Source organism: Vulpes lagopus, chromosome X, assembly GCF_018345385.1.
Source record: "Vulpes lagopus strain Blue_001 chromosome X, ASM1834538v1, whole genome shotgun sequence".
Classification (NCBI taxonomy): Eukaryota; Metazoa; Chordata; class Mammalia; order Carnivora; family Canidae; genus Vulpes; species Vulpes lagopus.
The window spans coordinates 41,242,904-41,256,518 of record NC_054848.1 but is presented as its reverse complement, the minus strand read 5'-3'; the positions used below and the strand labels follow the sequence as shown (position 1 = coordinate 41,256,518).

General features: G+C 51.5%; 2 protein-coding genes across 5 annotated transcripts in view; one reads left to right on the top strand and one right to left on the bottom strand.

Annotated features, from left to right (window-relative positions):
- SYN1 (synapsin I) overlaps positions 1–1,621 on the top strand; it is a 50,450-nt gene extending 48,829 nt beyond the window's left edge. Inside the window, exon 13 of one of the 2 annotated variants that reach the window (XM_041741519.1) lies at positions 552–1,621. In XM_041741519.1, coding sequence (XP_041597453.1) covers positions 552–579 — 28 coding nt within the window. In that variant the 3' untranslated portion in view covers positions 580–1,621. Of the gene's footprint in view, positions 1–513 lie in introns of both variants that reach the window. The other variant, XM_041741518.1, reaches the window with a different exon arrangement.
- ARAF (A-Raf proto-oncogene, serine/threonine kinase) lies at positions 1,618–13,035 on the bottom strand. 3 transcript variants are annotated; one of them, XM_041741521.1, is made up of 16 exons: positions 12,903–13,035; positions 11,420–11,574; positions 11,143–11,246; positions 10,259–10,361; positions 10,012–10,166; positions 9,806–9,904; positions 6,924–7,065; positions 6,794–6,821; positions 6,564–6,709; positions 6,268–6,470; positions 4,377–4,553; positions 4,243–4,289; positions 3,876–3,994; positions 3,500–3,631; positions 2,400–2,534; positions 1,618–2,190 (listed from the first exon to the last, which is right to left on the bottom strand). In XM_041741521.1, exons 2-16 carry the CDS (start codon positions 11,513–11,515, stop codon positions 2,056–2,058), a joined length of 1,821 nt encoding a protein of 606 aa, XP_041597455.1. In that variant the 5' UTR covers positions 11,516–11,574; positions 12,903–13,035; the 3' UTR covers positions 1,618–2,055. The 3 variants fall into 3 exon arrangements, with proteins under 3 accessions (XP_041597455.1, XP_041597456.1, XP_041597457.1); XM_041741522.1 differs by lacking the exon at positions 12,903–13,035 and adding an exon at positions 12,771–12,793; XM_041741523.1 differs by lacking the exons at positions 1,618–2,190; positions 2,400–2,534; positions 3,500–3,631; ... (5 more) ...; positions 6,794–6,821; positions 6,924–7,065 and having other exon boundaries at positions 9,802–9,904.
- Between the last annotated feature and the right edge of the window lie 580 nt (positions 13,036–13,615).

The window sequence follows — 13,615 nt, the reverse complement described above, 5'->3', positions numbered from 1 at the left end:
CCAAACCATTACACTGTCCCCTCTACCTCTTCTGGTCCACTCCAGGCCTCCCCCTACCTTAGCTCAAAAGTCCTCCCTGCCATATCCAACTGCTTCCTCTTGGACTTGGCCCCCACTGCACGCCATCTTGTCCTGGGCCCTGTCCTAGGTACAGACCCTACCGTGCTCCCTCTCGGACTCCTCACCCACACTGGAAAGCTCCCTGCCCATCTTCACCTGCACATCCGACTCCTCCTAGTCTAGCCTAGAATGTGAAGAGAGAGGTTCTGCCCAGGACTCTTCCCACTAAGGCCAGGCTTCATCCAAGTCCTCCCAGCCTGGCCTAGGGCTCCCCACTCCACCTGAAAATCCATTAGGGTCCACGCCTGTGATGATGGGTGGGAGGGTCACAGGCACAGCCCCAGGACTAGTGGGGCAGGGCTGGGCCGGGCCTGGGGTAACATTGTGTTTCTCTCCCCTTCCTCCCTTCCTCCCCTCCCCTTCCTCCCATGCCTCCACCTTGTCTCTCTCTAGCAAATCCCAGTCTCTGACCAATGCCTTCAACCTTCCAGAGCCAGCCCCGCCCAGGCCCAGCCTTAGCCAGGACGAGGTGAAAGCTGAGACCATCCGCAGCCTGAGGAAGTCTTTCGCCAGCCTCTTCTCCGACTGACACCCCACCCTGAGAACCCTTAATTCCTCCTGGGCAACCCCTCTCTGGGCCCTGAATCCATTTCTCACTTTTTGAGTCTCAAAATCCCTTGAGAAGCCCTCTCCTGGTCCACCAAGATCCCTCTTCTCATTCCGCAGAATGCCCAAGTCCCTGGGGAGACCTCACTCCTGGTCCTAAATCCAGTTCTCACTTTTGGAATTCCTGAGTCCTTTTAAAAACCCACTCCTGGCGACCTCAAAACTTTTCAGTTTTAGAACCTCCAAATCCCTAAAGACCTCTCTCTATTCCTGGCTCCCCTCCACTTCGAGAATGCACTTTCCTCCCCAGAAGCTCCCTAACACCAGGGAACGTGTTCTGGCCCTAACACTGCTGAGTCCCCTCCTAGAGCCCTGAAATTCTTGGAAAACCATACTCCTGGTCCCAGATCTCTCAAGTTCGTCTTGTTCCCCATCAGAATTTCCAAAATCCTTAAGAAACCCCGGCCTTGGCACCCCTTTCCATGGATCTCTCATCTCTAGAGATCCACCTCTTCAGATGCCACTATCCAGCCCAAGGATTTCTCCTAACTGGCCCCAATCCCATTCAACACATTGGGAGGCCCTCCTAGGGCTAGGACTCTTCTGTTCCCCAGGGACCCACACTCCCACTTTCCTGCCTCTGACAGCTATCTTTAAATATGCAAACTCCACCCATCCTCCCAGACTCCTTTGCACATGGAGGGCCAGGGGTCCTCCACTTCCCCACCTTTGCCGTGATGTCTGTGTCTGTGACTGACGTGGCCTCCTCTTGTGCCGTGCTTGGCATATGTGGTCTTCGTTCATCGTGCCGCCTGTGGTGATGCGTGCAGTGGCGCTGTTTGTGTGGTCCGCATTCCCCCCCACCACCACTCCTTGCCTGGACTCACTCCCACCCTTCAGCGGCTCTGAACCCCATGAGAAGAGTCGGGAAGCAAAATAAACAAGCAAAGGCCCAGCAGAATTCTGTACTTCTTGGTGAAGAGGGGAGTCCTTGAATGGTAGGGAAGACACAGAGGGGACCCCCCCAAATCCATACGGGGTGCTGGGGACCCCAAGATCCAGTGGAAGGCACATCAGGCACAAATTCCAGAGAGGTTCTGAGTGGAATCCCTGCCACAAAGCCCAGCTTGGAGATAGAGGAGCTCCCAGATTTAGAAGTTATCCACAAAGCCAAGTGGAAACCAAATTATGGAGGAAGCAGGGGTCTCGGTCTTTGGGGGCCCCCTGCTTCCAGAGGAACTGGAAAAGCACATGGGGACACCTCCATCTCCCAGGATGGGTATGGGGGATCCTGAGGCAGTATCAGGGCAGAGACAGAACATTGATTGGTGGGCAGGGCTCCTTGGCATGGCAGGCTGAGACTGGTTCCCTGGTGACTGGGGGCAGGGCCTAAGGCACAAGGCGGGCTGCGCTGAGTAGGCAGGCGGGCAACTCATCAGCCTGGGTGCGGTGCAAGGAGGGTTCGGAGGCACTCCGCTCAATCTTGGGGAGTGACCGCTGCAGCAGCTCAATCGCGGCCAGGATCTAGGGGCAGGGGTAGGTTAGGAGGGGTGTCCAGAGCCACACGGGCACCCCAACACCCACATACCCCAGCCTAAAGGGGAAGTGTGCCTGCACATACACATCGTACACTGCTGAGCCTTGAACATGTACAATTCCCACTGACACCTGGGAGTCTTCCTCCTCCTCAGACTCACCCTCCCCGGTGTGCCCAGCCCACCAACCTGGCTCACCTGGGGGAAGAGGGGACGTTCCTCCCGCTGGAACTTGAGGCAGTCAGACAGCAGGCGCCGCATGGCCTTGGGGCAGTTGCTGGAGATTTTGCTGAGGTCCGGGGACAGATAACCACGGCCCACCATAAAGATAATCTGGAGGGGCAGGAATGGTGTGATCTGGGGGCCTGGGCTGGGAGGCTGAGGGAATTCTGGGTCTCAAGGGGCTTTGGAGGCTCCTTCTTGGGGAAACTAGGGTACTCTGGGTATTGGGGTTTGGAAGATCATGGGGAACTTGTGGATCCAAGGACTCTGGGTTTCTAAGGACAAGGATGCTCTACTTGCAGAACAGAGGGATTTAAGTTTGGGAGCAGTAAAGAATTATAAGTATCCCTGCCCTTACAGGTTTCAAGGAGACTTATCAGCCTAGAAAGTACCAAAGTCAGGGGAAATATGAAATTCTGGGTCCAGAAAGAGCTCAAGGGGTCTAAACCTCCAGAGCCTATATTTCTGTAGCGGTTGGGGGCCTAGATAACTATGGGTTCCATGTGGTCTGTAGGACTGTGAGTGCTCGGTGCTTGGAGCCTAGTGTCCCAGGTTTCTGAGGGCCTGCAAGAGCCGATGCCTTAAACCTGGAGAACTCTGAGAGTCTGGGACCTAGAGTATCATGGGTTCCTGGGCCCCCAAAGCCTGCCAGATGCCCAAGGCCTGAATAACTGTTGGTATCTGTAAGTATTCCAGAAGCACAAATGACTTGTGTTACTGGGAGAAATGGGATTCTGGCCTTTGGGACTTGGGGGATTTTGAGTACCCAGGCCACGGGACTGTAGGTACCTACAGGTTCCAGGGGACTTCTGGGTGTTTGGGGGCCATGGTGGATTCTAGGTATAGAGGATTCAGGAGATTCTGGACTTCAAGGACCCAGAAGATTGGAGATGTGTAGGGAAGGAGGGGATCCTAGGTAGGGAAGACCAGAGGATTCTGGGAGTCCTCAGCCCTGAAGACTTTGGGTTTCTGGGGGAAGTGTGGCATTCTTGGTCTTTACAAATGAGGAAATCTGGGGTTTGGAGGCTGAAGGGATTCCTTTGCCTAGGAGATTGCGGGTAAGGTGGGGGGCTCACCTGGTCACGGCTGCCAATGTGGCTGTAAGGCAGTGAGCCGGTCATGAGCTCATAGAGCACAACCCCATAGGCGTAGACATCCGATTGGAAGCTGTAGGGGTTCGGGTCCTGCATACGGATCACCTCAGCTGCCTTCAAAATAGGGCACACCAGAACAGGCAAGAGGACCATGGAGGTCAGCCAATGGCTGGCCCTAGTCCCAGATCCCACCAGCTACACTGGATACATGTAGCATCTCATGAGCATCCACATGAGATAGAACATGAGCAGTCTAGACACCCACATCTGGCATGAGCTACCCCATCCCTGCTTGGCTCCCCACATCCCAGCCCAGCAACCCACACTATCTATATGGCCCCAGGCCAGCCCAACTCACCATCCACAGTACAGAGCCTGAGGGCTGCTCCAAGGGCTGGGCCCCACTCCACCGCGTCTTCACCGTGGCCAGGCCAAAATCACCAATCTTCACTGTGAGCCCCTCATGTAGGAAGATGTCCACCAGGGTCAAGGGCCACTACAGGAGCTCCAATAACCCCATCTCCCATCCTGACTGAGAGGTTCCCATTGATGCCCCCATACCAGTCGTGCCTCGGACCCTGACCAGAAGCCCCCCAGTATCACACAAACTAGCTACATTCTTGACTTGGGTAGGGACTCACTTGACACATGCCCCTCTCCATGCATCCCCAGAAGGCCTTCACCCCCCCCCCCCGCCAAGCCCTTAGACAGTGACAGGCAGATACTGTTAGACTTGAGATCTCGGTGGATGATGTTCTTGGCATGGAGGTAGCTGTGGGGGTGAAAGCAAAGGGAAAATTGGCTGGGGGTTACCTCCTTTCCCCACCCCCTCCCTTTGTTCCTAGGCTGGGAGGCTCACTCCATGCCCTGGGCAGTCTGTCGGGCCACATCAATGAGCTGGACCATGTCGAAGCGTGTGTCGGCCACATGCAGGTGGTGGTAGAGGCTGGAGCCCTCACACCACTGTGTGATGATGGCAAATCCTGGCCGGGTCATGAAACCCATGAACAGCAAGATGTTGACATGACGTGTCTTCCTGTAGGCATGGAGGGTGGTACCAGGGCAGGAAAGAAAAGGAACAACCGTCACTTTCTGAGCATTAGGAATGGTACTGTTCACTGCTACCTTCTGTCATCATTTCCACCTTGTCTTTTAGGAGGCTCAGGGCCAGACTATGGCCCTGAGACATAGTTCAATGCATCTGTGAAATATGTTTGATGGGCTGTGATTCCGTCCCGGGGCTCCTGTCCCGAGCTTCTTCATCCAAGTCTCCCAACAAAAGCAAGAGGGAAAGACTACTGTCCCCTACCCCTCTACCAACCAGTGGCTCTCTCTATCATCGACCCCTGCCAACCTCTGACCTTGACCATGATCTGGGCCTGTGACCATTTTACAGACAAGAAAGTGGAATGCCAACTGATACAGAATACCAACAGACGCCAGTAAAAACACCAGTGACATGTGACTGTATCCTGTTAATCACTGCAAGAGCCTTGTGGAGTTAGGACTCAGATCTGATCCTGTGTTCCAATCCAGGCTTCCTCAGGTACTCACTGTGCAACCTCAGAGAGGTCACTTAACCTCTCTGGGCCTCATGTTCCTCAACTTCAAAACCGTGATAATGATATTAACTACCTTATGGGGATGTTGGGAAGAACAGTTAGTAAGTAATCTGTAAGGTGCTTAGAACAGTACCTAACACAGGTAAGCACCCTGAAAATGTCACTGTCCTTGTTATTGCTGCTGGATACCTGAGTCTAGGTGACAGAAATGCTGTCACGGATGAACAGATCACCTCTGGTTTAGAAGAGAACCCTCCCTCCTTGGAGAAGTAGTAACTGCAGTTATAATGATAACGCAAATGCAAACAACACTAACAATGCTCTGCAATTTTGCTCATGTCAGAGTGGATAACAGAGGACATGCGCGTTCTTCATGGTGGTCAGATTACAGCTAAAATATTAATACATAATACAATACAAACTAAGAGCGTGCTCAAATAATTTCACAGAGAGGAACAGAATAAAAGTGTTCTTACTGCGGCATCCATAATGAGGATAGATATTAAAATAGCACAAGAAATTATGGTAACATCAACTCTGTAATGTAACTGTGCCCATTTGTCAGAGGGAAAGTCCATGTCAGCAACCCCAGGAGTGGCAGTAACTAGAGTGGCAGAAAAGGCACACCAGGGTTTCTCAGTGCAAATTAACTAATATATACTAATGATATATTAAATAGAGCAACTACAATCATTAATCACAGAATGACTACATTAAGTTAAGTAACACTGCTCTTTAAATTATGGCACTGCTGTAACTAGTAACAGGAATCCAACACGATAAACCTAATACTAATGATGCAATATGAGCAGAGGAGAAGGCAGGACATGAGCCTTCCTGGCAATGAGGTTTACATCATGCGATTAATATTAAATGCACACAGTAAGGCTGTTGTCCTTGGGTCATACCCATTTCGCAGCAGGCAAATGAGAAAACCCACGTTTTGGAGGCGGAGACATTAACTGATACTAATATCAACCCAAACACAAACAATATCATCAGAGGGCCTCACCACATACCCATTTCCCAGAGAGGAAAGGAATATCCCTGATTGAGAAACGGCTTACAGTGATGGTTCTAACACAACACAGGCGTGGGTGACGTGCAGGAAGTGCCCAGAGCATCGCCTTGCCTGGCCCCCATCCCCCACTCACCCCCACCCATGCATGCGCACCCAAGCCATCTCACCTGAGCACCTGCATCTCATTCTTGAAGGCCTGGGCCTGCTCAGCTGTGGGCTGGGCCACCTTGAGCACCTTCACAGCCACATCGCCATGCCACCGCCCGCGAAACACAGTGCCAAATGAGCCCGTCCCAATCCTCTTCAGCAGCTGCACCTCACTGGGTGGCACCTCCCAGTAATAGCCGGAGTCCCGGTAACCCAGATTCTTCTGTGGGCCACATGGGCAGCATTTCAGGAGCCTGCCCACTTCCCTCATCACTCAGCCTGGGGCACCCCCACCCAAGGCTCCCCCGGAGCTTACCACTTTCTTCTTGTCATCAGCCACGGACTTCCGCTCCCGCTGCTCTGACGGGGACTTGGAATGTGGGGACTTCCTCCCCGAGGACACGCTGGCCGGGCTGGGGCTCCCCCGAGGGGCTCCATCACCACCACCTCTACTACCAGCAGCTGCAATGGTGGAGGGGATGTGAGTGGAGGCAAGCGGGGCGGGGTGAGGGGGCATGGGGCATGGCCAGGGGGCGGTGGGCTCACCATCGGTGCTAAAACTCTGGGCAGTGAGCTGGAAGAAGAGGGACAGGAGTCAGAGAGAGGACACGGGAGCCAAGAGGCATGGTCTCCCCTCTGCCCAGTGCCTTCTCTGACCGACCCCCTCCACACCGACCTGGATGAGGCTGGAGTCCATGGGGGCTGTGGTGCTGACCATATGGACGTTGGGAGTGGATGTGGAGCGGATGCGCTGGAGTGGGGTGTTGGCAGGGGCAGGGAAGGGAAAGTGCTCAGGGTCGCGGTGCTGGGTGCAGGAGCTGGCAGAGGAAAGGCTGTGAGATCACTGTCGAACAAACAAGAGAACAAGTAAAGCCGCCCCCCACCCCAGTAAATGTACATGTAGCTCACAGTAACTATCTACTGTCATTGCTGTTATTCATCTCCTCAAGAAACCCTTACTGAGTGCCTGCCCTGTGGCAGAGACCACCCAAGGTCGTGGAAATAAAACTGTGGGCAAAATGAATAAAAGTTCCTGCCCTTGTGGGGCTGATGTTCCAGTTAAGAAGAGAGCGCCATAAAAAAACAAACATTTAACATGTCCCTTGGTGACAGGTGTGATAAAGAAACAGAGCAACATGGAGACAAAAAGTGTCCTGGGCAAGGTGTAGAAAGGCTTCTCTGAGGGGACACTGGGGTGAAGACCCAAAGGAGGTCTTCACTGAGCCTGAGTGGCTCAGTTGGTTAAGCGTCTGCCTTCAGCTCAGATCATGGCCCCAGGATCCTGGAATTGAGTCTCACTTGGGCCCACTGCTCTGCAGGGAGTCTGCTTCTCCCTCTGCGCCTCCCTCCCTCGTGTTCAACTCTCTCACATGCGTGCTCTAATAAATAAAATCTTTAATAATCAATTAATTTTTAAAAAGACCTAAAGGGGGGATCCCTGAGTGGCTCAGCAGTTTGGCGCCTGCCTTTGGCCCAGGGCGCGATCCTGGAGTCCCGGGATCGAGTCCCACGTCAGGCTCCCAGCATAGAGCCTGCTTCTCCCTCCTCCTGTGTCTCTGCCTCTCTCTCTCTCTCTCTCTCTCTCTCTCTCTATCATAAATAAATAAATCTTAAAAAAAAAAAAAAGACCTAAAGGAAGAATAGCAAGCTATATAGCGGGGGGGGGGGAAGTAATATATAACTACATATGCTATTCAAATATATTGTTATATAACATACAACACGTTATCTGTATTAAAACACCAATGGCTCCAAATATGCATATTATAACATTATACACTTAATCCTTGAACGATGCAGGGATTAGGGGCACCACCAATCCCCTGCCCAGCTGAACAGCCGCGTGTAACTTCTGAATCCCCAAAAACTTAGCTACTAAGAGCCTACTGTTGATTAGAAGCCTTACTGATAACATAAACAATCAATGAACTCATATTTTGTATGTTCTATGTATTATATACTGTATCCTTACAATAAAGTTAGAAAAAATAAATATTTTTAATAAAATCATAAGAGAAAATACATTTTGGGTGGCTCAGTCAGTCAAGTGTCTGCCTTCAGCTCAGGTCATGATCCTGGGGTCCTGAGATCAAGCCTTGCATCTGAATCCCTGCTTAGCAGAGAATCTGCTTCTCCTGCCCCTGCCCCTCCTTGTGCATGCTCATGCGGGCACTCTCTCTCTCTCAAATAAATAAAAATCTTTTAAAAAGAAGAAAATATAGTACTGCATGTAAAAAATCCATATGAGAGTGGACCCACGCAGTTCAAGCCCATGTTGTTCAAGGGTCAACTATATATGTTATACATAGATGCACATGTTAATATATAAATATATATGCTATATATATTTATTGTAATGTCACAAATGTATTTTTAAATGTCCCTTTCACTATCTTGAAATTAAATTCATAAATAATTAATCCACATATACCCATAATTAAAAGTGACAATGCCCTAACTTTACTATTTTATATTACATAAAAATGTGTTTTACATTATATAAAAGTAGTGTAAATAGAACACGATGTATTAACATTGTGTATTTTTTTTTAAACTGTCACAGGGGCAGGATTTTTTTTAAGATTTTATTTATTCATGAGACACACAGAGAGAGAGAGAGAGAGGCAGAGAGAGAAGCAGGCCCATGCAGGGAGCCCGATGTGGGACTTAACCTCGGGGCTCCAGGATCACGCCCTGGGCCAAAGGCAGGCACTCAACCGCTGAGCCACCTGGGCGTCCCTTAACATTGTGTATTATGTAAATACAGATATTCTATGATAGACAAATAAAATGCATATTTTATAATGCATTTATACTATCTTAGGACAATAATATACTTTAACATAGAAATACTACAGTATTATAATACTTAACATAAAGGAAACGTAAAAGGGAATTTATGATAATATGTATTTCAAAATGGAAAGGCTTGAGCATGGTTGTACTGTAAGAATTAATGAAATAGTTAGATACACACATATATATACATGTATTTGTAATTAATAAAGACTTCTTGTTTTTTTTCGTAAATCAGTTATTTAGTTTTTATTTTATTTTTTTTTAAAGATTTTATTTACTTACTCATGAGAGACACACACAGAGAGAGAAAGAGATTGAGAGAGAGAGAGATTGAGAGAGGCAGAGACACAGGCAGAGGGAGAAGCAGGCTCCATGCAGGGAGCCCAACATGGGACTCGATCCCAGGACTCCAGGATCACACCCTGGGCTGAAGGCGGTGCTAAACCGCTGAGCCACCCAGGCTTCCCAAGACTTCTTATTCTGTACCAGATCTTGTTCTAAGCACTGGATATGCCTTAACACATTTAAATTCTCATCAGAATCTTTTATGGTAAAAAGTATTATTATTCCCTCTTTGTAGATGAAAACACTAAGGCCCAGAGAGATTAGGTGACTTGCTGAAGGTCCCACAGCTCCACACCTGTAGGTGCTCAATAAACGTTTGTCAAATAAACAAATGAATGAAGTATGGCTTGTGGTCTACAAGGGCCTCCAGATTTTTTTCTCCTGACAACAGGCCTTCAGCTAAGGCATCCCTACCTGGGACCCTGAGGGGTTAGCGGCTCATTCAGGGGGCGGTTTGAGGGAGCTTCATGCTGTCTGGAGCCTCCGGACAAATCCTGGACACTGTGGTAAAACCTTGAGGGCATTAAGGGTATACAGTAAGAGGACAAGGGTCAGCCGTCTGTAAGAACCTTGTAGCTTCTGTTCTCCCCATTCCCCTGCCCACCCCAGGCCAGGCTCACTGTCGGCAGTTGGTACTCATGTCAACACAGACTGTGGGGACCTTGGAGGAACAATGCTGGTGGAACTTGTAGCCACAGGTTTGGCAGCGGAAGCCATGGAACAGAAACTTAAGGCAGAAGTCGCAGAATGCCAGGCTGAAGAACGTCTTCCGTACCTGCTGCCACAGAGCAGGGAAGATTGAGGCCTGGTCAAGGACAAACCCGCCCCAGGCTCACAGTCTGCCCCGACTATCCACCCCACACTCACAAAATTGTGCATGGTCAGTGGGACGTCTTCAAGGACCTCTACAATGAGCTCCTCTCCATCCAGGGGGGCAATGGCTGTGTCCCAGGCAGTGACTGTCTTTCGCCTGTAGGGGGCATGGAAAGGAGTTGGTGAGAGGGTGGACAGGGATGATGGGAGGCACGGAACCCCCAAAAGTCCCTTCACACCTATCATCCATGGAATAATATCTGACATGTTTAATTTTCAGCATGGCAACTCTAGGAACTCATTACTATCCTTGCTCCCATTTTACGGATGAGGAATCTGGGGCTCAGAGGGATACAGTGACTTGCCCAAGGCCACACAGGATTGGGAGTGCCTGGCCAGCATGAAGAGTCCATGCTCATAACCACAAGGTGAGGAGCAAATGAGACAGTGAATATATAATGAAATCTCAGAAGTGCTAAGCAAGCCCCTAAAAAAGTGGCTGATGTGGCACAGAGATGATGAATAAAGAAGCAACATGTGAGGTGATCAGAACAATTAAGGAAGCCCAGGACAGAGGAATAAATGGAAGGCCAGCGTAGCGCAGCTCGGCAGACCGAGAATGAGGAAACAGGGTGCAGAGAGTTGGCAAATGGATGACATCATGAAAGAACACAGACAAACTCTGGTATGAGATGTGGGAACAGGGCAAGGACCTGAGGCCCAAGGTAAGCTTGGCCTCGATAAGCTGCTGACCTCGAAGGCCAATGAGCTACTGAAGTTATGGAACAAAAGCTACATGCACCCATGGATTCACTGAACTCAAGGGAAAACTAACGGAAACTGCACCACAGAGGGAAGGAGTCAGATGCCTCTGAGGAGAGGACGGGAGGCTGAGCACCCAGGGGAGGGCAGTGAAGTGGGGGAGGGAGCACACTTACCCCTCAATGAGCCGGTAGACCACACAGCAATCCTGATTGAGACCCCGTACCTTGAGGGCCTTGTCAAGAGAGTCGTAGACACTCATGCCATCCCGGACAGTCACCTGTGTGTGCACGCATGTGTGAGGATGGCTGGGACAGTGCCCAACACGGGCCCCAGCCAACTTTCCCAAGCCTCTGTAAAAAGCCTCCTCCCACCCCTAGTCCCCATTCAGATCCAAGACTTACAACTGGGTTCATGCCCATCCCCTGCCCATTTTGCCCCAGTCAGACTCACCACGGTGCGTTGCTTGTTGGGCAGGTATACTTTGACAGTGCCCACTGCCCGGGATGGCTCGGCCCCGTTGGCAGGGGGGCCCCGTGGTGGCTCCATGGAGCCTAGGACTTTGTCAAGACCGGCCGAGGCGGGGCTGAGCAGGTGCCATGGGGCTCCTAGAACACAGGAGGAATTCAGAGAGCCAATAAAAATAGTCTGGAAGCAAAGTGGCAGGGACAAAAACAACCCCCTCCATCTCCAGGCTCCACATCACCCCGTTGCCTCATCTACACACAACAGCCAAGGGATGTTGCAGACACCTTGAACTCATCCAGCTCCCCTCTGCTCAGCCTCTCCTGTTGTTTGTCTCACTCTTAAGGGCCAAGGTCTAGGATTCACTGCAGAGGGTAGGGGTGGAGGAGGGGGTAGTAAGGACACAAGGAGAGGCAGCACACGCTGTTCTGGAAGGTCCAGGAGTACTGAGTCTCTGCTGGGGGCTAACAAGGAAGTCAAACCACACTGCAATGGGGTGTGTCGGGTACATAAAGGGCATGAACAGGCTGTCCTGGCTTTTGAATGGAGTAAAGTGGTTACCAGATACCGTGGTGAGGGAGGAGTCACAGACGGGAGGATGGGAAAGAAATGGAAGATCAGCAGATACTGCCCTTGGCTGGTGGGGGGGAATGGGAATTAGGACCAAGCAGTGCTCTTGCAGGAATCCCTAAGCCCTGGCCTGGCCTGTAACGATAGTAGGCTCTCAAACACTGTTAGGTGGCTAAGGACAGTCACCAGACTGTGATGGGGACTCCATAGGGCTTAGCAGGAACTGTGCTGAAGGCACTGTAATGGGGAGAAAAGTGGGTAACAGGAGATCACTAGACATTGTCTTGGGGGGACGGAGGGTAATGCTGCATTACCAAACACTGTCGAGGTGAGATCAACAGGTTTTAAAGCGGGGGTGGAGGGGTCCAAGATCTAATGAAAAGGGTCACAGACATGTTACTGGTGATAACAGAAGGAGGCTGGGGAGGAATAAAGAGGAGTCATGGGGGAATCCTCAAACATTCTCCTAGCGGATCAGACACTCATCCAGAAGGAGGAGGGCGATTGATTGAACCACGTCTCCACGCACTCCCCATTGCCCACAAGGAAGGGTCATCAAGAGACCTCAAGGAGGTGTAGGTTGAGTCCGGGCACCGCACCACAGCCCACGTCCCATTCAGCCCGGCCCCGCCTACCGAGGGCCTGCCAACTCTGCGCAGTCGCACTGCCACACGCGACGGGCGAAACCATCCCCCGCAGCCTTGCACCCCTATTCCTGTCTACCCCCCCCCACCCCCGCTGTCGACGATGGTCTCGCCCCAGGTCAAACCATTTCTTCGGTTCCGGGCGGGGGGCGCCGGGGCCCAAGCGAAGCCATCCTGGAGCTAAGCTTTCAGTCCCGGCTCCCAGCCCGCGCCCGACGGTCGCTCCAGAAACCTAACCCCGCAGGGCCCGCCCTCACCTGTCACGCCGCTACGGCCACCGCCGCCTCCATCTTGGGCCTGTCTTCTTGTTTCCTCGCAGAGTCCGCCTCCGCCGCCCCTCGGACTTTCACCATTGGCTCCGCCGGATTCAGCCCTCCATCCTTATTGGTTAGGGTCACGCCTGTCAAAGGAGGACCGGCGGAATGTGGGTCGTGTTCCGGATCAGGAGGGGCTGCCCGAAACGTCAGGCTCTGAGGCAAATTCGCACGTCCGGACTCGCGCAGGCGCAGTCGGGTGGAAACCTGCGCGCTGTGGACTTTAACCCCCGTCGTGCCGTGCTGGAAGAAAGCGCATTTTTTTCAGTCACTGGGAGCTGACTTTCGGGATTCCTGAATCTGGACGGGGAATCCTTAAGTGCCCTTTTCTGGCCAGTGACCCGAAGGCCTAGGTACCCATTAGGGATTTTCCCGTGTCTCGGTTTTACCGTATTTGAAATGAGTTGGAATCAGACCACATAACTGCAACGTTTTCCAGTTCTAAGAAACTTGTAGTCATAGCTTTTGATAACAGCTGGTCTCTGGTGGGGCTGCGGCTGGAGTGTCCGTCTGGCTCCAGGAGTGTCCGGCCTGCTGTTCTGGGCAGCTTACTGTAGGAATGGGGCTGGTAAGGATTTTGAGCGATTAGTCCTAGATGACCAGGTGAACAGGCGAGGGAAGGGGGGCACAGAGCAGGGAAACGTGTGAAGGTCCTG